Source organism: Rhodotorula toruloides (genome assembly GCF_000320785.1).
Source record: "Rhodotorula toruloides NP11 unplaced genomic scaffold Scaffold5, whole genome shotgun sequence".
In the NCBI taxonomy this organism is placed as follows: Eukaryota; Fungi; Basidiomycota; class Microbotryomycetes; order Sporidiobolales; family Sporidiobolaceae; genus Rhodotorula; species Rhodotorula toruloides.
This window is the reverse complement of record NW_015622965.1, coordinates 486,215-509,098: the sequence shown is the minus strand read 5'-3', so window position 1 is coordinate 509,098 and position 22,884 is coordinate 486,215. Positions and strand designations below refer to the sequence as shown.

The window sequence follows — 22,884 nt, the reverse complement described above, 5'->3', positions numbered from 1 at the left end:
TCATACCATTACGGAATGCTGGCACGACCACAGACTGCGCGATCTGCTTGGCAGAGTGCCCAGCGCGCACTGCTCTCGTCGACTGCTGTGCGGCGAACCCACCCGACCCAGCCTCTTGACCCTCTTCCTCCTCGCCCCGACTCGACCCCGGCAACACCACCTCCGCCTCGTCCCAGCGCAGCGCCAAATGCTGCAGCAGGACCCTCAGGTGCGCTTCAAACTTCTTACAAGTCCAGCCGAGACGCAGCATGAGCGAGAGAGCTGACAATCTCGACGCCTCGCTTCATCGGCACTTTCGACCATCGAACGGAAACAGCCAGCAGCTCGGCTGGGACGACGCACTTTGGCTTCCGCGATGTACCCGAGCAGATGAAGGAGTCGCTGGGTGCGTTGGGCCGTCCTCGCCCTTCTCTCACTCCTCCCGCTGACTGCCCGCATCCTCTCTCGCTCGCTCTCCTTCGTCCCGGCAGTCAAGGGCGTCTTCTCCTCTGTCGCGTCATCCTACGACGTCATGAACGACGCCATGTCGCTCGGAATCCATCGGCTGTGGAAGGATCACTACGTCTCGAAACTCGACCCTCACGGCGGCCTCAAGTGCCTCGATGTTGCGGGCGGAACGGGTGACATTGCGATGCGGATCTTGGACCATGCGAGGGAGAAGTACCGAGACAGGGAGACGAGCGTGTCGATGCTGGACATCAACCCCGAGATGCTCGAGGAGGGAAAGAAGCGTTTCGCCAAGACCATGTACCACAACAGTGCGTACGAGCGATCTCATTCCGTCTTCACTTCACCACTGACCACGTTCCTGGCAGCCCCGCAAGTCTCGTTCCACCTCGGCAACGCCGAACACCTCGAGCAGTTCGCAGACAACACGTTCGACCTGTACACCATCGCCTTCGGCATCCGGAATTGCACGCACCCCGACAAGGTCGTCGAGGAGGCGTACCGCGTCTTGAAGCCTGGAGGAGTCTTGTCCGTTCTCGAGTTCAGCAACGTCCCGAACCCGATTCTTTCGCAGTGCGACCCTTCGCCTGAGTCTTCCGCTTGTTCTTGCCGCTGACACCAACCTCTCGCAGAGCATACGACCTCTGGTCCTTCAACGTCATCCCCGCGCTCGGCCACATCCTCGCCTCGGACCGCGACAGCTACGCCTACCTCGTCGAGTCGATCCGGCGGTTCTACAAGGCGCCCGAGTTTGCCGAGGTCATCCGCAAAGCGGGCTTCCAGGTCGCGCAGAACGAGCCGTGGGAGCCGCTCACGTTCGGTATCGCGGCAATCCACACGGGTGTCAAGGTGTGAGCGAAAGATCTTGCATTGTATCTTTTTCGCATCTCGCATCTCCCTTGACGTTGCGGCAATGAGAGCGTGGCAGAAAGCAATGCAGATGAGGAAGAATACGACGCGGGGATATAAGCGACTCGTGAGGGAGCCGATGCAGCGGATGAGGGGTACGAGGGAGAGGTAAGAGTTCTTCTAGAAGTCAAAGGAGGGCATCTCGATGTAGTCTACGTCGCCTTCGTCGTGGTGGAGTATACGGACGTACTCGAGCGAGAGGCGGTACATGTAGGCGCTGCAACATCACCTCCCCGTCAGTTTCTTACTTTGCGAGCTGGGAAGGAGGAAGCGCAACTCACGCCATGTCCGCATACCGCCAAAAGTCCCTCGCCCACTGCCTGCCCGCCTCGCCAATCTTCTCCGCCATCGAGTCGTGACCGCCTTGGCCGTCGGGCGTGCCGACAAAGAAGGCCATCGTGTCGTACACGTCCGAGTAGTCGACCTTGATCGGGACGTAGCTGCGCAGCGAAGGACGCACGTAAGCAGAGCTGTCCATCAACGACGAGCTCAAAGCAAGTCTCGAGACGGGGTCTGCTCGCTCGAAGATGGAGGAGAGCTTCCAACTCACTGCACCCACTCCTGTATGCGGTCCTGGTACCACTCGGGGAACGCCGTCGACTTGAGCACGACCGAGCGAGTCGACATGAGGCGATGGAAACGACCGGACCAGCCGTTCCCGTCGACATCGATGAGGTACTTGTACTGCGCCTCGACGAGCGTCAGCGAGTATTAAGAGGAGAGGGGAGATGGTGAACGCACGGTGTTGGATTCGTCGAGACCGATCGTAGGCTTGAGGTCCATCGTGCGCTCGAGCAAGTCGCACGTCTCCGGATCGCACTGCTGCAGCGCGCCGGAGAAGCTCGTGTCCATGTAGAGGTCGTTGATCGTCGCGAGTGAAAAGTGGGACTCGCGGAGCTGGCCGCGCTGAGACCAGATCACGGACTTGGTACCCTCCCGGTCGTGCGACATGATGTGCAGCCGGGCGCGCTGCGATTTGCGCCAGGGCGTGTGGCGGTTGAATTCGACTCCGGTTGTCGAGCCTGCGCGTGCGACCGAGTCAGCGAGAGAGTCGACGAAGAAGGAGAATCGCGGACGCACCTCGCCAGAGAAGCTTGTTCATGCTCTTCCCCTCCCAAGGCGGCTCGTACCCAACATAATGCGCCTCCCATTGCTCGATCGGCACGGTAAGGATATCCGAATGGAGCGGCGTCTTGGCGAACGCAAAGAGCGGGACGAGCGGGCCCAACGGGACACCCTGCTGCATCGTGTGACCGTGCAACTTGCGCGACTCGGGGTGAAGGCACATATCCATCGCTTTCTGGTGGCGCCAGATGAAGGAGCGTTGGACGTCGCCGGAGTAGTCGGTCGTGAATTCGCCCCGCTCGGAGCGGCGGAGGGGAGAGTTGGGAGGACAGGCGCGAGCGAAGTTCGAGACGTTCGGGTCGTCGCCTTCGATGAACTCGGACGGGCCGTAGTCTGCGAGTGCGAGCCTCAGCGAGGTCCTTTCCGAGTGAGCGAGAAACCCGGGACGCACACTCTCCCTGCTGACCCAGCTCAACCATCCGCTCGCGCTGCGCATACGGCAGCATGACCGCCGGATTGTCGTCTATGATGTACGTGATGTTGAGCGGTCGGTGCATCCTGCCGGTGAAGAGCGAAAGCATGTCGGCAATGTCGGCTGCGCGCTTGATGTGCGCATAGGGACCGTGGATGGTCGGGTGCGGCTCGCCGGGGTGCATCGCGATAGTGAAGGTGTGGTCGCGCTCTTGCATCACGCGGTTGCGGTGGCGAGAGTCGTGCGCTTCCCTGCCAGGTGAGCCGCGGAGAGTCAGCGGCAGTTTCGAAGCTAGAGGAACGAGGCGACCCACAGAGCCCAGTGCGGCGCCAGGTCGTGGTTGATCTGGTCGTACTCGTCGCGAAGCTGCACGTTGTGCTCCTCACAGAACCTCCACCAGTCGTCGAACCCCTTGGGCGGGTTGCGCCTGTACCGCTGCTTGTACTCCTTGACGGCCTCGGACAACGTCCGACTCTGCCTCGCGACCTTGTCCTTCCACTTCTTCTCCGCCTGCTCGATCAACACCGGGATCGGGTGCCGTCCCTTTGGGTTGACGAGCAAGAGCCCGTTCGGGTGGAACGTATGCCGAGTCTGGACGGCGAGTTCCTCCGGCGTGAGCGGCCGGTTGGGGTCGTTCTGCACCTGCCACTCGTGCCAGTCCTTGAGACGGTTCCCCAAGCGCGGCGAGACGTACTGCGCGAGGTTGCCGCTGTGTCGGATGAGAGGGAGGAGGCGAGGGTGGACAGGTCGACGAGAGAGCCGCTCCGAGTGCTTGTTGACGTATGACGTCGTGAACCACAAGAGCGAGACGGTGCAGAAGAGGGTGAAGCCCTTGGGCGTCCGCAAGAGGCGGAACAAGAGCGCCGCAAAGCGACGGAGCGCTTCCTGCGCCGTCGGTCCTCCTCCCGCCGCCGTCCTGGTCCGTTCCCGACTCCGACTGCGGTCCCTCCTCGCCGACCGACTCTTCTCGTCATGCGTAGCGAGCCCCAATCCCACTCCCGTCGTCTGTCCCGCAGTTGGCGCCGGACCCAGGACCCGCCCCTGCTGCTGGCGAGGCGAGCGCGAGACTCCGCCGATGAAGGGGCTCGGTCGCTGTTCGTCTGGCTGGAGAGGGGTGCTGAAGCCTATGCGCGAGCTCCGCCTGCGCATGTGAGACGCCATGGCGGGGCGAGTTAGCGAGGTTGAGGGATGCGGGAAGGCGACTCGGGTGTGAGAGATGCAGGCGAGCGAGAAGAGCGGCTGTTGTTTGAGCGAGTAGCTGTGCGCCTGCAGAGCTCTGCCAGGTCGCTGTCAGCCCGCAAGAAGCGCAGGAGGAGGAGTTGTCAGAGGAAGAGCTGCTCCGGGAGAGTTGGCCACTCGACCAGCCGCGCCGTCTCATCTCGTCCTCTTGCCTCACCCGCTCGCTCTCGCTAACACGGCTCGCAGGACACATGAACACTCGCACACTCACTCTACACTCGCCAGCTATCAGCTTGTCTCGCTCGCACCGCTCACCGACAGGATGCCAGGCCAACGAACGAGCGACCTTCCATTCGCGGCTGGGTCGCAAGCCATCCGCTTCTCTCGAACTCGCCAGCCAGCCCCCCGATTGACACGCTGGCCAGCCCACTCCAGGCGAGACAGCCCGGCACAGCCCCGGCGAAGCGACGCCTGTGTGACGGGCCCGCTTCCCCTTCTCCTCCGTCACTCGCATCCCTCACGCTTGACCTGCGCTCGAAATGGCTGCTGGCGGAAGACACCGTTCTCCAGGCTCAGAGTTCACCCTCAACGGCACAACAGCTATCTCGCTCCCCTTCTCGACGACGACCGCAACGGCCGAACGCTCGTCTCCGCCTCCCAACTCTGCAAACCAAGGGCCTCGCGCACGACGACCCGTCCAGCAAACCCACAACGTCGAGACAGAAGTAGACGTCTGGCTCGTCGACTCCCAGCCACAGCCAGCAGACGCAGGCCAACCCGACTTTAGCTTCCCCGTCATCTCGTCGGCGGCGTATTCTCCTCCGCCTTCTCCCCCTCCGAAAGATGCGCCGGCACCAGCATCCAAAAGCGGGTTCTACAGCAAGTCTTCGTCGATCGCGCAGGCGCGGCAACACAAGCAGCGGAACTTGAATTGGCGCGACAAGGGCCAGGAGATCGCGAGGTTGAGGAAGAAGGCGGCGTCGAATCAGGGGTTGACGGTGCAGCAGATTGCGGGTGGTGCAGGCACCCTTGCGGTCTTGATGCTTGTCGTCATCTTATGGGCGAGCAGACAGGGGAAGAGCCCCATCGTCAAGCACATGCAGCGGCGGGAACAGATCCTCGCTGCGAGTCTGGCGCCGACTGCGCCAAACATGGTGCGTACCCTGCTTGCGACTCCCGCGCATGAGCTGACGGATTTGCGCTGCAGGCGAAGCAGAAGGCCGTTCGACCGCACGACTCGTTCCGAGACGAGCTGAGTACCGACTCGAAGTACCTCATCAGCCCTCCGCACGGCGACTTCGGTGCGTATGCAACCAGTTCCGGCGCTCAGGAGCTCCTGCTGACGATTTTCTCCATTTTCTCCCGCAGCCGAGCAAACGATGAACCTCTACCACCTCACCCACCTCTCGACCATCCTCCAGCGCATCGCTATCGCACATCCCTTCCTCCTGCCCGACCCCGACAAGCCCACCCTCACGACCTCTCACCCCGTCTCGACAATCTTCGACATGTCCCGCTTCAGCGCCGGCACGTCCGTCGCCGTCTTGGACTGGAACGACCTCCGTCCGCACGAGGCGGCGGAGGCGGGAAAGACCGAGCCGCTGGGATGTTGGATTGGGATGCTGGGTGAGGAGGAGAGGAATGAGAGGACGAGGAAGATGCAGGGGACGGGGTTGAGTCCGAGTTTTGTGCCGGTGAGGTTGGCGCTCGGGCAGAAGGAGTCGGGGCAAGGGGATGATTTGAAGGGTGAGTTTGCGGTTCTCGCTCACTTGCTGAGCTTCTCGCTGACGAGTCGCGTTCCTGCAGAGACGCACGCGTTCCTCTCGCGCTTCGACCGCGACTCGACAGCCAAGACGGGCTTGATCAACCAAGCGAAGCACGACTCGTCCATCTCGACGACCGGATCGACTCGCCGACACGCCAATCCCGAAAACCACGTCTTCTGCATCGACCACTCGCTGTACCGCCCCGAGCACCCGACGACTAAGCACTCGACGACGCACCTCGACCCGCGCGACCACACCGCTTTTTTCAAGCACGGTCGGCACTTGCATTTCGCTGCGGATGTGCATGAAGCGGCGGGCGACATCGTCGCCTATTTGCTCGGCCACCGCGCGCCGTTCATCGCCGTGCACATCTCGGCCCGCGCAAAAGCGAGCGAATGCCGCCTCCTCAACCAGCCGGACCGGTGCCAGCCCAACTTGATCGAGTACCAGCGCGCTGTCGACCGAGTCAAGCACCTCGTCGCGCAGGGTGCGGGACGCAAGTCGCGCGAGCACCGGCACTCGGCGAGGAACCTCTCTATCGTCGTTTCGACGGACGTCAAGGACCTCGCTTTCCTCGGCGAGTTGTCCAATCTCGGCTGGACGCTGCTCGACTACGATGACGGCGAACTGAGGGAGCGGTTCGGGCGGTGGGATCCGCAGGTGATGGATCAGGCGATTGAGAGTCGCAGTGCGGCGTTTGTTGGGACGAGGGGCAGCCCGCAGAGTACGCTGTCCGCTCTCCGAGTTAGGACGTGGCGGACGGGTCCGACGGAGCTCATTTGAGGCGGGAGGAAGCTGCACGACGAGCTGTATCATATACGGCGGGAGGAGACGAGGTTGTCGCGAAGGTCTTCCTCCTCGCCGGTGTAGCTTTCCCGGACTTAACGCCTATTCTGCACTGGTTGCAATAACGTTTGTAGCGACACATTCTCGCGAGAAAAAGTCACACGCACGAGCGACTCAACCTCTCGCTCCTCCCTTCGACCTCGACCTCGACGTCGACCCTCGACCTCTGGCACGCTCATCCGCCGCCATGCTTGGACAGCGCTCTGTTGCCGTTTGCTATGCGAGGCCGCCCACAGCCAGCACAGCCAGCGCCCGCCCTCCTTCCAACTCCGGCCTCATCAGGCAGCGCTCGAAATGACAGGGTTGAGGCAGGCCAAGGGACCTGCCTGGACGCCTGATCGGCCAGTCTCCAACTCTCCAGCTGCCGCAGAGGTGTACTGGACTCGCCGGTCGTCGCCTCTCAGTGCTCGCCTCCTCACTCGCCCTCGCTCCCTCGTCACCACTTGCTCTGCTGCCACACTCGCTTAATCGCCTGTCCTTACCGATCTACTACGCCCTTGACGCCCTGCTCGTGTGCTGAGAAGCCGGGCGGCCCCACTTGCCATCGTTCTCCGACTGCCAGGGAATGCACAGAGCGGTCGTCGTCCTCGCAGAACACCGTCCGTCACTCGCTCTCGGTACCAGCTCCGCCTCCAGCATGTCGACGCATAGCCACCTCGCCCCGTCAAACTCCTCCGCCCCCATCGAAACCCTCTCCGACTTTCAGCGCAACCTCGCAAACAGCCGTTCGTTCTCCCAGAACCCTCGCTCGCGACGACACGCCTCACTCGACCTCGGCGTCGCCCAGATCCGCGCACGAACAGATTCGGAGGCGCCCGACTCGCCCCTCTCGAGCGGCCGACTCTCGAGCGCAGGGTTTGACGAGAAGCAGCGGTTGTTGTACGATTCGCAGCTGTCGCCGCTCTACTCGCCGTTCAGCTTTCCGAGGAGGCCACCGTGGTGGAAGAAGAGGAAGAACTTGACGGGCGCTGCGTTTGCTGCGTTGACGCTGTTCCTCCTCGGCGGGATCATGGGATTGTCGCGGCTGGATGATCCGCGAGCCAAGCATTGGTGGGGTGTCAAGGATGTTCTTCAAGATTACGGGCTCGAGCTCTCCCACCCTTCGTGCGTCGCTTCCTTCCCTCATGGTTCGCGACGATGAGCTGACCAACTTGCCGTGCAGCGTCTGCGAGAACCCGTACGCCGAGTTTGGTCGCATCTCATCGGACTCTTCGACACCCGAAGGCAACCGCTGGCTACCCTACGACGCCTCATGCGTTCCTCCGCCCCTTCTCGCCACTCTGCGCTCGACTCTCAAGAAGAAGCCGACCGTTGAGGACTCGCTCGAGACGCTCGAGTTCCCGCTTCCAAAGCGAAGGACGAAGGCGAAGAGGAAGTCGCTGTCGTGGCTCCAGGGCAAGACGGTCCTGCTCTTTGGCGATCACGTCGAGCGGAACCACAACAAGGACTTCTGCCGCTTCGCTGGCGGCAAGTGGGCCTCGATCGACCGCGACCACCCTCTCTCGCCTCCACCGTTTGTCAACGGAATCGACGAGAAGCTGCCTGGCGCCCAGCAGAACAGCTCGAGCGCGACTCGTCCTTCGGTCTGCTACCTCGAGGAGTACGACTTCATGGTGGTCTCGGTCTTCCACTTCGGCCTCGCCAATCGCGTCGAGTTCGAGCACGAGTCGCTGCTGTACAACCCGCACTTCTACCCTCCTGGTGAGTCGGAGGTTTCCGTCGAGCTCGACGTTTGCAAAGCTGATCTTCTGGTTGCGTAGTCGCCGTCGACGACCGCCTCACTCACATCGTCCTGCCTCTCCTCGACTCGCTTAATCGCACCAAGCCCGACATGATCGAGTTCTCTTCCGGCTTCTGGGACCTGCGACACTTCGCCGCTCTCGACGAGCTCGCCGGCAAAGACGTCTTCAGCGAGCTGACCACCGAGCGCCTCGCCTGGTACTCCTCTCGCCTCGTACATGCGCTCGCCGACCTCTCCTCCGTCTTCCCCGACACTCCCCTCCTCTGGCGCACACTTCACCACACGCCCAAGTTCAACGAGACGAGTCCGGCGCGAGTCGCTGCGCTCGACCAGCTCTCGCGCAAGGTCGTCACGGCGCTCAACGAGGCGCGCAACCGAGCCGGTGCGGAGGAGCGGCTCGACCTCCTCGTCCAGCATCGGTACGAGGAGGCGCAGGCCGCCTTGCTCGTTGAGCGCTCCGAGGCGGGACGACGAGTCCGTCCGACTGGCCGACGGAAGAAGACGTTCAAGGACCGCATGTCAAACAAGGCTCCCTTCTTGAACCGCGTCAAAGAGCGCATCGGCAGCAAAGATCGGATCAAGGACGTCAACCTCAGCACGGACGAGACGTCCTTGCGAGGTCTGTTGCGGTTCGACGAGTGGGGCGCGTTGATGCGAGGGCAGGAGCACACGATGGTCCACGAAGGGAACGCCGTGTATACTCCGCCTCTGCCCGGAGGATACGTCTGGGGCGACCTCATGCTCTTCGAGTGCGTTCAGGCGCTTCCATTCATCTGCGTCTCTCTACTGACGGCACTCTCCTCGCAGACTTCGACGAGCCGTCCTCTCGCACCGCCGGCGGCTGCCCTTCCCTTAGACTCGCCCAGTCGCCTGTATCTTTATCGACTCTCCGCCTGTAGCACCCCAGCATCCTCTCGATACCCTCATCATGTAGCCCTAGAACATGTAACGATACAAGCCCGCTGCGTGGCATGCATTTCGAACGAACGTGGCAAGAGGGAGCGTATTCAGTACGACAGGAGAGGAGAGCAAGGTTCGTTCCGACAGATATGCACAGAAGATTAGGGCGTAAGAAGCGTATGGACCGTACGGGTGTTATCGAGCGCCATCGATCCGCACCTGCGCCCGCGAAATCATCTCCGCCGCGGCGAGACTATCCGAGCTCTCGCCCGCCAGGACGTTGCTCGCGATTGTCTCGGTATCGGTATCGGCGGTAGTCGTCGTACTGCGACTGTCATCCGCGTTGACGACCCTCGCGCCGAGCCATTGAGACGGGTGGAAAATCGAGTCGGACGAGACGTTGCGGTCCATCGAGGGACGCTTCGGGTGCTCGACTTTGAGGCGCTCGATGTTGGGCAAGACGGGGAGAGGCGGAGTAGCGAGGAAGGAGGACTTGTCGTGCGCGAGGGAGGTCGAAGGAGTGGAAGGGATGGTCGAGACGAGGGTCGACTCGCTTGCGGAGGAGGTGAGCGCGGGCATGTAGTGGCTCTGCGGCGTGGAGACGGTCGACATCGAGTCGCTCGTGACGGTGCGAGAGTGCGTCGAAGGTCGACCTGCTTGGATGGCGCTGAGTGTCGGACGACCGCCAAGCGAGGCAGACCGCATGTGAATGGGGAGGTGGCCTTGCAAGCCGGGCAGCGAGCTCTGGCGCGAAACGGTCGGATACGGCGAGTGCTGAACGATTGGGGGAGAGGCGGATTTTGGGCGCGCGATGGCTGGCACTGGCGCTTGAGGGAGGGGAGGCGAGCGAGAGGCGTAGGAGGCGGGCTCGTCGATATAGCCCTCAGGAGGGGGAACGAAAGACTGGAAAGACGGGTACTGCATCGGAAGCGCCAGCGACACGCGTCGGTCTCCATCGAGCGAAGGACGCCGGGTGGGGTGCGACATCCGGCGGTCCGCGTCGAGGGAAGGGTGTCGGCTAGGGTAAGACTCGTGCGAGTGCGACGAGCGCGACGCGACCGACATGGCGGTCGACATGGACCTCCGAGGCGGAGCGGCGGAAGGAGCGACATAAGTCGACGCTCGTCGCCCGACGCTCTCGTTCGTCGTCGGCAAGTACCCGAATGCCGCAGGCTGAGTCATCTCGCCGCCGTACGCCTCCTCGAGGTCGAGGTCGTCGCCGTGACTGGCGATACTGCGATGGTACCAGCTCTTGTGCCGCTCGAGCGTCGCCGCATCGATCTCGCGGTCCTTCTCCGAGAGCGGGTCGTGCTTCTCGTCGCTGCTGTTTCCAGGCGAACTCCGTCCTCCGCCCGCGCCAACCCCCGCCATTCCCGCCGCAGACCTCCTCGACCCGCCTCGTCCGCCTCCCGCAAAATAGTCCCCATGTCCCGCCGGGTCCCACGCGTCCTCCTCAATCTGCTCATCCCCTCGACGAAAGTAACCCCGTTTCCGCATCATCCAGAGGAAGAACGCCGCGAGTGCGAGGGCAGCGATCCCGCCGACTGTTCCGCCTGCGATCGCGCCTGGACTTGCACGCGAGGTGTTTGAGCCGGGGATGTTGAGGAGCGTGGGGATGGTCGATGCGGATGTGAGTGTCTGGCCGGACGAGTCGACGACGGTGACATAGGAGGTGATGTAGGAAGTTGAGCGGCGGGGTCCGTCGACGATTTCGGTCGCGGTCGAAGGAGGTGTAGTCGGTGTAGGGGTATCAGAAGATGAGGGAGAGATCACGTCGATGGGAGATGGGCTGCTGCTGGAAGGATCGGGAGAGGAAGTTGAGTCGGAGGTCGGGGTCGACGGCGCGACGGCGGATGAGGAAGAAGGTACTGACGATGTTGTAGCTGACGGGGACGGCACGAGGACTGGTGGCGGGGTAGTCGTAGTCCGTCGTGGCGTCGTCGTCGTTGTTGTCGAGGACGGACTGCTCGAGCTGGGCGGAGGAGTCGTCTGAACGGCCTCGCATACTGTGCTCGTCGCTCCCGGCAGCGTCTGGACGACGGTGACGAGCGACTGTCCTGTGCTCGTTACTTGCAGGACCGAGCCCTGTATCGCAGCGCAAAGAAACGCCGAGGTGTGAGCGGGGCGATTCACGCACGATCCGAGATGCGAGCCCGGGGAAGAAGAGGAACGCACGGGCACGACCGTCTCGAGTGGCGCAAAGCTCGTCGTGGTCTGGCACAACGCCAGCTGTCCCAGAACCGTCGGCAGCAGGCAATTCGAGGTCACCACGGCTGTCGAGGTTGTCAGTGTCGAGTCGGGAGCCGTCGACTGTGGGGAACGGCAAGTTGGGTCAACCTCGAGCGATGGAGCGAGCGAGCGGTGTGTACGCACGACTTGGGTGGCCAGGACAGTCGTTGTCGACACCAGCGAGGTCACTGTCGGCGGCCCCGTCACCACCGCACAGCTGGACGCCATCGTTCGACTCGGGCGGCGCGGGAGAGAAGAGGCGAAGGGCCCCGTCAATGCTACGCGCTGTTCCTTCGAGCTGCTCAGCTGAGCGACGTCGAAGAGCACGAGCACACACGCAGCAGCAATAAGCGTCCAAGCGAAAGAGACGGCGAGCTCGCGAACGAGGCGAAGAGGAAAGGAGCGAGCGAGGCACGACTCGAGCAATTCGCGATTGAGCAGCGGCGAGCACCAGCGATCATCATCTTAAATCTTCGAATTCGGCAACGCAGCAGAGAGCTTTGCGCCCGTCTTGACGGCGCCAAGTCGTTGCGAGGGAGGAGCTGTCTCGTTCTCTCTTCCGGTACAGGCAGCAGAACAGCGTCCTCCCTCGTACTTGCTCGTACCCTCGCCAGTCGCCAGGACGGCCAGCGAGCTTGCCGAGAACCCCCTGCTCGTCTTATCGCCTTCCTCCTCGATCACACCGACAGCGTCACGCACCCGCCCACGCCGCTCGAAAGAACCCACCCGCTCCTCATCGCGCTTTCCGAAAAAGTTGGTGCGATCCCATCGACCCTCTCGCGCTGGAACAAGCGAGACGGACGGGCGAGCGCGGAGAGGGAAGGTGGAATGTTGGGCGGGCGAACGAATTGTGCGAGGACGGCTCGTCGGCGTGTAGAGCGAGGCAAGGCTCGTGCGTGTGCCGGCGAGTTGCTGTGACGACGACGAAGCCTGAGCGAGAAGCTGTGAATGCGATTGAGGAGCGAGCAGGAAGCCTCCGCCAGCGCGTCAGCGGGACCTTCGCAAGGCCGCCTGTCCTCTCCGCAGGGCGCTCCTGGCATCGCTGGAGCTTCGTGGGTCGAGTACAACATGCCTTGAAGTGCATTGCAGCGTCTGATAGGCGAGGGAGGTGCCGGGAAGAGGGGACAGCGGCTCAGGTCCTGCGGTCGCGAAACGGCTAAGGTCAGCTCTGTCGGTTTCCGGATGAAAGGGGAGTCCTGCAGTTACATCTCATATTTGGGCCCATCTCCCCCTTGCGGCACCTGCATATGTGACGAAAAAAAAGACGGCGAAGGCAAAAAAGTCAGCTTTTGTAGCGAAGGCGAGGTCGTCGAGGGCGGAAAAAGTCGGAGTTGGTGGAGAGTTTGACGCACCCGCCATTGGATGTCCTGGGTCGGGACCTGCGAGTAGGGAGGAGTCGAGCGAGCGGAAGGAGGAGGGACAAGTGGTCAGCGGACCCTCACGGAAGCGGGAGCCGGCGATGGAGGCTTCGTTGCTGCAAGAGGGACGCACCTTGATCGAGCAAGTCTGTATACGAGATCAAGGGAAGGAAGGATGGGCGGTCAGCAAAGACCGCCTCGCAGGGCGGTGGCGACAAGCCCCTCACCTTGCAGTGGATGCAATTCTGCGAGTTGATGACGAGCCTCTTCCCCTCGGCCTCCTCCTCCTTCCCCTCCGCATCCACATACTCATAGACCGCCGCCGGACAGACCCGTCCAAGCAAGCCCGCGTACTGCTTGACGTTGGTCTTGACGTGCGCGGCGCGCGCAGAGGGCTCGATGTGCAGGTGCACGGGCTGGTCTTCGGCGTGGTAGGTGTTGGTGCGGCTGACGCTTTCGAGGATGTCCTGCGAGGGAGAGGCGGGTCAGCGGCGAGGAAGCGATGGATGTGGAAGGCGGGTCCGGCGCACGAAGGAGAGTTTGCCGTCAGGCTTGGGGTAGTCGATCTCCTTGAACTGCCTGTGGCCGGTTCCAGAAGCATGGATCAGTTGACTGCGAGCGGGCAGAAGGACCCGAGCACTTCGCGAACGCACCTCGCGGGCAGAGTCGCGGCGTAGTCCTCCTCGGGGTGGTGGAACGTCCAAGGCACGCGGCCCTTGAGCAACAACGAGTCGATGCCGGAGTAGATGATCCCTCCAAAGTTGCCCAGCGAGGTATGGAAGCTCGGCCGCAAGTTGCGAACCTCCTTCAGCTCCTTCGCAACCCACGACTCTTCGAACAGCTTCTCGTACTCGGAGACGTCGAGCGCGGTTTCGGAGGACGCGTCAGACTCGGAGGCGCGAGAAGAGGTGATGGCGTTGAAGGCGGCTTCGGCGGCGAGCATGCCCGACTTCATCGAGGTGTGCGTGCCTGCGAACGCGGTTCTGTCAGCGCTCTTCCTGCAGCCAAGTCGCACGCGCACCCACCCTTGATCTTGGGCACGTTGAGGAAGCCCGCCGAGTCGCCGATCATGGCGCCGCCCGGGAAGGTAAGCTTGGGAATCGACTGGTAGCCGCCCTCGTTCAGCGCACGCGCGCCGTACGCGATGCACTCGCCGCCCTCGAGCAGGTCGGCAAAGAGCGGGTGGTGCTTGAGACGCTGCGGGAGGAGCGAGAGTCAGACATGGATGAAGAGGAAGGGGCGCACGAACTCACCTGCAACTCCTTGTACGGCGAGATGTACGGGTTCTTATAGTCGAGTCCGACGACGATACCGAGCGAGACCATCTCGTCCTCCATGTGATAGAGCCACGTGCCTCCGTACGTCGAGTTGTCGAGCGGCCATCCGAGCGTGTGCTGGACCTTGCCCGGCTCGTGCTTCTCGGGCTTGACCTTCCACACCTCCTTGACGCCCAAGCCGTACGTCTGCGGGTCCTTGCCCTCGCGGAGGTTGAACTTGCCCTGCACCTGCTTCGACAAGCTGCCGTGGCAACCCTCCGCGAGGATCGTGACTTTCGCGAGGAACTCCATGCCGGGCTCGAACGAGTCCTTGGGCTTGAAGTTCTTGTCGAGGCCGATGTCGTTCGTCTGGACGCCTCGGACGCCCGTCCCGTCCTCAGTGTAGAGGATCTTTGCGCCGGCAAAGCCAGGGTAGATCTCGACGCCGAGTTCCTCCGCCTGCTCGCCGAGCCAGCGGGTGAGCTTGGAGAGCGAGATGATGTAGTTGCCCTTGTTGGACATCTGCGGCGGGTGCGGCATCGCGAACGAGCCGGTCGGAGTGAGCCATCGCATCGAGTCGGACAGCGCCTCCTGGTTCAAAGGCGCGCCCTTCTCCTTCCAGTCGGGGATGAGTTCGTCCAGCGCTCGAGGCTCGATGACGGCTCCAGAGAGGATGTGCGCTCCTGCGATCGCCAAAGGTTCAGCTTGATTGGCGAGGGGAATTGCACGCGGAAGAACGAGACGACGAACCGACCTCTGCGCCCTTTTCGAGGACGACGACCCTGATCTCCTCCCCCTTCTCCTGCGCCGTCTTCATCAGCTGGATGGCGGCGCTCAAACCTGCCGGTCCGCCGCCGACGATGCAGACATCGACCTCGTCCTGGACGCGCTCGACGCCCTCAAAGTCGAGCTCCTGGTCTACGGGCTCGGCTTGTCTCGCGCGGGGAGTGGTAGAGAATGTGCGCAGGCCAGCGGGGAGCGCGAAGCGGCTGGCATTGCGGTTGGCGAGGGCGGACGGGCCGGAGCGAGTTGCGAGTGGGATGGACGAGGTGGGGAGGCGGGCGGGGAGCGAGGCAGCGGTGCGGCGGGTGAGCGCGGGTGCTGGTGAGCCCAGCGAGCGTGCAGCGTGTCCCGTCGAGCGCAGCATCCTCGAAGCGACGAGAGCAAGAGCGATGCGAAGGAGGGAAGCCGCTCGCGGCGAAGTCGAACGGAGCAGACAGCATTGGCTGCGAGCAGACACGGCCGGCGGGTTCTGCGGTATCTGCAACTAATGCAAAACTGCTTGAAATGATTTACTGGGACAACAAGGGCTCAGAACGAGCGATTGAGGCGGGAGAAGGAGGGTAGTGAGCGGGTCCTCCCTGTCCTCGTCGACCTCGCTTGTTGCTGAGCTCGTTCTGGGTCCAGTCTGCACCTTAGCGAGCGAATTACAGCTCAGAAGAAGCAGGCAGGCGATTTACCCGAGCGTGCCCAGATTGACGACCCTTGCCTCCTGCGAACGTCCGTCTTGCTCCTCTCACACACGCTCGCTCGCTCAAGCGACGCCTGCTGGCTGACGACTGGTTTCTGCTTTACGACTGCGCACCAGCACAACCGCCAGAACGCGCGGAGGCGGGAGAACAAGCGTACGTTCTCCGCTCTCCTGATCGCGTCTCGCTGCAGGCGGGGCTCGCAAGCCAGGCGCTGCTGCCATGAGGACACGTCTGAACGAGCCGCAGACTAACTAACCGGCCGTTCGCGCAGCGTATGACCGCCTAGATACTGCTTTTCCACCTTCACCTCCCCACTTCCCCTTCTCCCTCCGCTCCATCGCCCGCTCCGTCCTGATCGGCGTGATCGCGCTCTGAAGGCGCTACGATGGACGACTCGGGCCTCCCCTCGCTCCCCCCGCCCGTCCCGCCGACCCACTCGCGCAGCCTCTCCTCCTCCTCGTCCGACGACAACAACGGCAGCCCTCAACCCGCTTACGGCGAATGGGGCGCTGACTCGGCTGGGATGGAGAGAAGCAGCTCATCCGCGAGCGAGAACAGGCGGAGACGGAATGCTGCGCCGCGAGGGACGGCAGAAGGTGAACCATATCTTGGTTCGAACGGGTCGGCAGCACATCCTGCCTTGTCCCGAACGCTCTCTTCCGCCTCGACCTCGTCCTCGTCGTCCCTCTTGGACGGTCAGGGTCGTTCAGCTTCGTCCAAAGCAGCCATCTCCGCAGCAGACCTCGACTTTCCCCGCTCCTCCTCCTCCCTCGCTCGCGGCGCCTCCCCCTCATCATCAAGCAGCGCCGTCTCTCGCTCTCAGTCCCTCTTCGCCAAAGTCTCACCCTCGCTTGCGAACCACTCCCCCGCGCATCCTCGGTTTGCCTCGACTTCGACAATGGGAATCTACGGCGGCGGAGGAGGCAAGAATCGACCTCCTCCCTCTCCTTCTACGAGCTCAACAGCCTCGCGCGACGAACCTACCTCCTCCCCTACCCTAACTCACCACTTCCTCCCGCGCGACTCGACCGACTCACCCGCTCCCGACTCGCCCACCTCCTCAATCCCGAAACCGCTCCGACCGCCAAAGAGCGAAGCGAGGCGGAACGGGAGTGCGCCGAATAGCCCGATCAGGACTGACGAGGAGGGTGGGTTTGCGAGTATCGCTTCGACAGTTGGGGGAGAGGAGGGAGATTCGCCGACGCTTGAGCCGAGACGGAGGTTGAGGGCTAGGGCGGGGTCGAGTCTTGGTGGTGTTGGACGAGAGGTGGAGGATGCAGAGGTGGAGGACGAGACGCTCGAGCAGCGGCGCGAGCGGAGGAGTCGGCGAGCTGAAGAGCTGAAGGAGAAGAACCAGCGTATCCTCCACTCGATCAACTCGTCCCCCGCCTCACGCATCGCCGGCGGAACTTTGACGCGCAGCTCGACCGCCTCGACTATCCGTGAACTGGCGAATGGCCAGGCGTTGTTAGCCGATGAGCGGTTCTCGCCTGCCCAGGGTCAGGATACGTGGTTGGAGGAGAACCGGGCGTCGTATGGACGCAGCGACGAGTTTGGGCGGTATCGGGACTCGGGCAGAAGGTCGGAGAGTGTGTCGCGGAGTAGGACGCTGGGAAACCTGGATGCGGCGGGGAGGGAGAACGGCCGTACCTCGGCACTCGAGCGACGCAGTCAGACGTATGGCAACAGGTCTGGCGCAGCGTTGCGTTCGACTACTCCGCTCGACGACTCGCACCAGTCTTCCCTCCCGGACCGCGCCGCAACCTCCTTCTCGAACTACACCTCGGCCGGCACCTCCTCGACTCCCTACCGAACTCTTCGTCGCTCCGAGCTTGTTGGCTCCGCTCGAACACGCGCAGCCTCTGCGTTCGGCGGCACAGCCGAGCGCGACGAAGCAATCCAGCGTTCGTTGCGGAACCTCGCTTCGAAGGAGGCGTTGATGAGCAGTGCTGAGCGGAGGAGGGTTAGAAGCGAGTCGAAAGTGGAAGGAGGGAGTGGCGGGAGTACGGGGAGGAACAGGCCTGCGTTGCCGAGGGAGTTCTTGCCAGACCGGACGCCGTCACGCGCTGCGACCAGTCTCGGCACGTCGCGCCCTGCGCCGCTTGACCTTGACCTCACCGCTTCGTCTTCTACTCGCGGTGACGATGCGAGTTCGCCCTCGTACTCCGCTCGACATCGCCGCGCGACCACCGTCTCGCCCTCGTACGCCTCCTCCGCCCGCAGCCCCACCTCCCTCTCCTCCTACCGCCCTCAGTCAGCGCTCTCGACGCCCTCGACCGAAGTTCGCCGTCGCAGGCGGGAGTGGAGTCGGAGCGAGGATGTTCGTGCGGGTGGATCGCGGAGCAGGCAGGCGACTTTCGAGGGCGAGGACGACGGGATGGATGGGTACGATGGCGAGCTCGAAAGAACGCCAAAGTCGGCGAAGAAGACGAGCAGGGAGAGCGGAGTGGACAGGGCGACGGGTGCGTTCGTATCTCGCAAGGCTGGCTTTGGCTGCGAGATGCTGACTCCTGTTGCTGCAGGTCTTCGCTCCATCCGTCCGACGTCGAGAAGCGGGACAATCACGCCTCCACCTCCGCCGTCGACTTCGGCACGGTCGGACGACCGCCAGTCAAGCTTGTCTTCCGAGACGAGAGAGAGGAGGGACAGGATGAGAAGCTCCGACGCCTGGCGGAACGATTGTGCGTTACGTCTCTTCACACCTGGTGCGCCCGCTTACTGACGGACGTGATGGCACACAGTCGACGGCTCGACGCGCAGCACAATGCGTTCTCGCGCTTCCGGCAGTAGCGGCGACGCAGCCTCAGCCCGCCATGCCGTTTCGCCCGTCTCACCGAGCGAAGCCGAGCGTGAACGAACCATCCGCGCCATCAACGCTCTCCTTGCTGGTCAAGGGATCGTTGCAACAGCTGCGCCAGGTCTCGTCGGCACGAGCACACCGCCGAGCTCGAACTCTTCGCCGAGCAAGCGGCAGTCGACAAGCGCGTATGCGATGCGAATGTCGTCGGTATCAGGCGCGCACGATGACCTCTCGCAGCCAGCTGGACAAAGAGGCGGCGCGTCAACGGGAATGAGCAGGTCCAGCTCCGTCACATCGTCAGCTCCAGGAGGCGGAATGGCTGGTGCACCGCGCCTCGAGTCTGCCCTGCGAGGACTCATCGGCCAAGCCGGGCCAGACGCCTCCGAGCACCACAAGCTGCTCCTCTCCGCTCTCGACCACTTCGACAAGAACTTCAGCGCCGGACAGACCGACTACGCCTCGCAGGAGCTCGTCAAGCGCATGACGGCTCTCGTCTCTTCGACCACCAAGCTCAACTCGGGTTTGCGAGGACTCGTCGAAGCGGTCAAGGAGGAACAGGTGCAGGCGCAGCTGGACGAGGATCAGCGCTCGCCCATGCTGGCGGTCGCGCAGTTCGAGCGAAACGTCAACGCGCTGCTCAGGACGAGCGACGACCAGGTCCGCAGCCTGACGGAAGACCTCGTCGCGTTTGTGCGCTTCGATCGCGAGCGTGACAGGGCGAGACGGAGCGTCAACGGTGTCACCTCGCCCGGCATGCAGAACGACGGCGATGCGGCCAGCCGACCAACTAGCCGAGCCAGCGCGTACCGCAACTCGGTCGGCGGAGTCAACGGTGTCGCTGCGCTTCACTCGCCGCCACGACGAGCCACGACGGCCAGCCCTTACGACCGTGCGACAGTCTCGCACGCCAGTGCGAAGTCGCCTGCGCTCGCTCGCGAGGTCCTTCGCAGTCCGCTCGTCGACTCAGCGGCCGCCGAGGACCGCTCGTCCGCCTTCGTTAATCGCCGACACACATTGGGCTACGCAGCATCAAGCGGCGTCCGCTCCTCGGCCTTCGCCGAGACGCCCTCTCCCGCCAACAGGCGCGAGTCTGCGCATGTCCGGTCGCCTCTCTCGATTGGCGACGGCAGGCAGTTCGACACGCCTTCGAGGACGACTTTCGCAGACGCTCGGCGGCAGAGCCTGGCGGAGAGCTCGAGCACGACGTCCTTGGCAGGCCTCGGACTTCCCCTTCCCCTGCATGCACCGTCAACCGGCGCCAGGCAGAGCAAGATGTCGGTGCGTGTCCCGCTTTCGTACCCAGGTAGTGCCTCGCTGACGACGCTTCCATCGCAGGACACGACTGTCCGCCCTCCGTCGCCTTCCCATCTCCGCTTCCCGACGATGTCGCCGCCCTCCATCAATCCTGCGACCGCCTCGTCCTTCATCTCGCCGACGCGCATGTACAGCGACTCGGACGGTGCGCGCGCCCTCCAGGCCCTCGAAGCGGGCGCGAACCTCGACGAAGGCGCTCGTGCCGCTGCAAGGCAGTCGCCGACGATCAGCCTGCGCACTAGGAACCGCGACCTCCCCGAACTCCCCGCCGACGCCAGTCCGGAAGTCGCAAAGGCGTACTACGAGCAGCAGCAGCGGTACGAGCAACTAGCACTCGAGCATGAGCAGCAGGCGCTCGAGCTCGAGCAGCAGCGACTCCTCGCGCAAGCGCAAGCGCAGGCCCAGCAGCCTCGCCCTCCGTCTCGCGCGACCATGACTGCGACTCCGACACCGAGCGACAGCCCGTCAGGCCGCAAGAGCCGGCTGCGCATCTCGTCAGGCGGTCTTGGCGCGGCGCTCAAAAACGCCTTCACGCCGAATAAGAAATTCAGCAGCGGTGCGAGCGACGGATCAGCCAGTCCCGTCAAGCCGATGCATGCGCAGGCGCAGTCATCGGCGCCGCCTCAGCTACCGCCACTCGGACTTGTGCGGACGGAGAGTCGGGCGTCGATGGTCGAGGAGCGTCGTGCTGAGCGGCGCAAGGAGGTCGAGGGAATCCTGCGGCGGGCCGGCAAGTAGGAGCGGATCTTCCTGTAGCTTCCACGTCCTGTGCAAACAAATGCTCTCTTCAGACGTCTCGCGTTCGCTGCGAGTGTGACTAGTCGACGATTTCTGCCTTCGCAAGGAGCTGCTTGGGAGAAACTTCTACGAGCCAGTCCGGCTGTCTCTCGGTCTGCAAATCAACCTCACCCTTGCCGTCCGCACCTTGCCATGCCAAGCCTAGCCAGTAGTCCTCTTCTCCCGCATGTCCTGCCAGCTTCACGAGCCTGAAACGCCAACCGACCGCCTCCGTCCGGTCCACGAACGCTCGTCCTGCAAGTCCGCGCGGCGAGCCGGCAGCTTGAGCATCCTCAGCTCCAATAAGATCGAAGCGCAAGCGCCGCAGGTCGAAGTGCAAGCCTTGGCCGATCGCCTTGATGTACGCCTCCTTCAGCGTCCAGAAAGCGAGGGCGAGGGCCAGTCGGACGTCCTCTGATGCTACTGATTGTATTTGCCGGAGCTCGCGCGGGTCGAGCTGGAAAAGGAAGCTGATCAGCAACGACGGCAGGATGGGCTGACACGGTCCGCACCTGATCCCGCATCGTCTCGACCAACTTGTCCGTACTTCCGCCTTCCCAGGGCACCGCGATCCGCATCACATCTGCACCGATCTGTTTAGATGCATCGGAAGTGCCCGCTGCGGCAGCCAGGACGACGAGATCCGCGTCGTGCGAGATGCTGTAGTCGTACGAGATGCCGTTCGGGAGATTGACCTGCGTGACGAGGGTGAGCAAATGATCAGGTGTATTGATTGGACGAATCAGACATACGATGTAGGGCTTTCCTCGGTGTCTGCGGCCAAATCGAAGGCTTGACCAAGAGAGATCGGATCCGTCAAGCTGAGCAAGCGCAGCGTAGCGAGCTAGCAGCCGGCCAAGCAGACACCCTACACATTTTCTGATCAGCTGGAACGCTGCGAGGAACGTCGGGCGAAAGGAAGGCAAACGCACGGCGGGCATCTCGCAAGAAGCGAAACTTGCTGATTTCTTGCCGAGAATCGGGATCAACGTAGCGCAACAGCGGCTCCAGCGACGAGTGTGGTGGCACGTTGTCGTCCGCTGGACCGTCGACGAAAGCTACGCTCTTCCTGACGAGATAGACGAGCATGAGGAGGGGGAGGAAGCCTTCTGAAGCGTTTCACGGCGGAGTGAGCGCAAATCCGTGGCACTCGACGTCAAATGGGGCACATACAATTCTTCCGCTATCTCATAGAGCCGTTCCAGCTCATCTGAACCCGTTTAGGCCTTGCTTGACCCCGCTCGAAGTCGGGTAGCTGATGAGGCGAGGGTGTCGAGAGGATGGCTGCTGGGCGTGATCGGCCGCGCTGTATGGGCTGCAAATGAGCCAAGAAGAGCAGTCGGCACCGTTCTGGCGTCTCAGAGCGAGGTGAGCCTGAACGAGAGCGAACTGCCCGAGACCAAGCTGCAAGCGAAGGTCTCCCTCAACATCTAATCCTCCCGCGCGCCGTTGCTCTTCCTGATAGGCTCAAGTTCTGTCAGCGACGTCAATCCCCCCGTCCTCGTCGCCGCTGTGCCGACCCATCCGCCCGCTCCTTTCCCTCGACCTCTCGGACTTTCCCTCCCCTCGTCCGCTTTTCCTCTTCTCGAACCGGCTCAGATGGACGCCCTGACGAACGAGCTGCGACCTCTGACCGACGTGTTCCTCACCGTGCGAATCATCAAGTCGTTCACATACCGGACGACCAAGAACCTCCTCCTCCCGCACATTGACGCGACGACGATGACTGTGGGCCAGCTGAAGGATTTGTGTCGTGAGCGTGAGTGCCAGTATATCTTTGACGGCAGAGCGTGCGCTAACCGGGATTCCTGTCCGCGCAACGCAGAAGTCAAGACGTCTCCTGGGTTCAAGCCGTACCGAACCGTCGAACTGGGTGCGCTTTGCTTGGTCTTGCGTCTTACGAACCTGGTTACTGACTGCTAGTACTTGGCAGACACCCTCAAGCTGTATACGAAGGCGCACGGGCACAAGGTGAGCTTTCAAGCCATTCCGTCGCTTCTTCTCCCTCGCTTACAAGCTTCTTCCGCAGACCATGGACCTCATCATCAACCACGAGACGGACGACGACATTTTGGAGGACGACAGCAAGATCCTGGCGGACGTCGGTATCGGTGCGCCCTCCCCGTGCTTTTGCTCGCACGGAAGCTCACCTCGCTCGTCTTCCGCAGAGAACGAGACGGAGGTCTCCTTCTTCAATCGAGTGCTGTACGACGAGTACAAGCGTAACCCTCAGCAGGCGTGGTGAGCGGAGGTTGGTTGGTACGGGCTGTTTTTGGTGTTGTAGCGTTTAGCAAATCTCCCTGATCTCGCAAGTTCTCCTCGCAACGCAACTCGCATGGCTTTCGCACGCATC

General features: G+C 62.8%; 9 protein-coding genes across 9 annotated transcripts; 5 read left to right on the top strand and 4 right to left on the bottom strand.

Moving 5' to 3' along the window:
- Positions 1–15: 15 nt before the first annotated feature.
- RHTO_06918 (ubiquinone biosynthesis methyltransferase COQ5) lies at positions 16–1,302 on the top strand (the record flags this gene model as incomplete). The annotated part of the gene is made up of 5 exons (XM_016420577.1): positions 16–208; positions 317–385; positions 471–758; positions 816–1,020; positions 1,080–1,302. The coding sequence occupies 5 exons, from the start codon at positions 16–18 to the stop codon at positions 1,300–1,302; spliced, it is 978 nt and encodes a 325-aa protein (XP_016274978.1).
- A 174-nt stretch (positions 1,303–1,476) lies between these two features.
- On the bottom strand, positions 1,477–4,054 carry RHTO_06917 (glycosyltransferase family 90 protein; the record flags this gene model as incomplete). Its single annotated transcript, XM_016420576.1, has 7 exons — positions 1,477–1,573; positions 1,638–1,796; positions 1,907–2,040; positions 2,098–2,378; positions 2,437–2,814; positions 2,873–3,144; positions 3,207–4,054. 7 exons carry the CDS (start codon positions 4,052–4,054, stop codon positions 1,477–1,479), a joined length of 2,169 nt encoding a protein of 722 aa, XP_016274977.1.
- Positions 4,055–4,611: 557 nt separating this feature from the next.
- Positions 4,612–6,621, top strand: RHTO_06916 (uncharacterized protein; the record flags this gene model as incomplete). Its single annotated transcript, XM_016420575.1, has 4 exons — positions 4,612–5,226; positions 5,280–5,373; positions 5,441–5,818; positions 5,879–6,621. 4 exons carry the CDS (start codon positions 4,612–4,614, stop codon positions 6,619–6,621), a joined length of 1,830 nt encoding a protein of 609 aa, XP_016274976.1.
- A 700-nt stretch (positions 6,622–7,321) lies between these two features.
- Positions 7,322–9,281, top strand: RHTO_06915 (uncharacterized protein; the record flags this gene model as incomplete). Its single annotated transcript, XM_016420574.1, has 4 exons — positions 7,322–7,788; positions 7,847–8,385; positions 8,445–9,174; positions 9,233–9,281. The coding sequence occupies 4 exons, from the start codon at positions 7,322–7,324 to the stop codon at positions 9,279–9,281; spliced, it is 1,785 nt and encodes a 594-aa protein (XP_016274975.1).
- Positions 9,282–9,520: 239 nt separating this feature from the next.
- RHTO_06914 (uncharacterized protein) lies at positions 9,521–11,782 on the bottom strand (the record flags this gene model as incomplete). The annotated part of the gene is made up of 3 exons (XM_016420573.1): positions 9,521–11,410; positions 11,501–11,635; positions 11,699–11,782. 3 exons carry the CDS (start codon positions 11,780–11,782, stop codon positions 9,521–9,523), a joined length of 2,109 nt encoding a protein of 702 aa, XP_016274974.1.
- A 904-nt stretch (positions 11,783–12,686) lies between these two features.
- On the bottom strand, positions 12,687–15,315 carry RHTO_06913 (electron-transferring-flavoprotein dehydrogenase; the record flags this gene model as incomplete). Its single annotated transcript, XM_016420572.1, has 10 exons — positions 12,687–12,693; positions 12,761–12,795; positions 12,907–12,933; positions 13,046–13,060; positions 13,140–13,379; positions 13,443–13,491; positions 13,566–13,881; positions 13,938–14,109; positions 14,166–14,851; positions 14,919–15,315. 10 exons carry the CDS (start codon positions 15,313–15,315, stop codon positions 12,687–12,689), a joined length of 1,944 nt encoding a protein of 647 aa, XP_016274973.1.
- A 710-nt stretch (positions 15,316–16,025) lies between these two features.
- Positions 16,026–20,492, top strand: RHTO_06912 (uncharacterized protein; the record flags this gene model as incomplete). Its single annotated transcript, XM_016420571.1, has 4 exons — positions 16,026–18,102; positions 18,163–18,321; positions 18,382–19,718; positions 19,776–20,492. The coding sequence occupies 4 exons, from the start codon at positions 16,026–16,028 to the stop codon at positions 20,490–20,492; spliced, it is 4,290 nt and encodes a 1,429-aa protein (XP_016274972.1).
- Positions 20,493–20,571: 79 nt separating this feature from the next.
- RHTO_06911 (4'-phosphopantetheinyl transferase) lies at positions 20,572–21,620 on the bottom strand (the record flags this gene model as incomplete). The annotated part of the gene is made up of 4 exons (XM_016420570.1): positions 20,572–20,988; positions 21,044–21,226; positions 21,284–21,399; positions 21,464–21,620. The coding sequence occupies 4 exons, from the start codon at positions 21,618–21,620 to the stop codon at positions 20,572–20,574; spliced, it is 873 nt and encodes a 290-aa protein (XP_016274971.1).
- A 510-nt stretch (positions 21,621–22,130) lies between these two features.
- Positions 22,131–22,776, top strand: RHTO_06910 (protein of DUF0538 family; the record flags this gene model as incomplete). The annotated part of the gene is made up of 5 exons (XM_016420569.1): positions 22,131–22,290; positions 22,357–22,404; positions 22,465–22,502; positions 22,561–22,642; positions 22,700–22,776. The coding sequence occupies 5 exons, from the start codon at positions 22,131–22,133 to the stop codon at positions 22,774–22,776; spliced, it is 405 nt and encodes a 134-aa protein (XP_016274970.1).
- Positions 22,777–22,884: the final 108 nt, after the last annotated feature.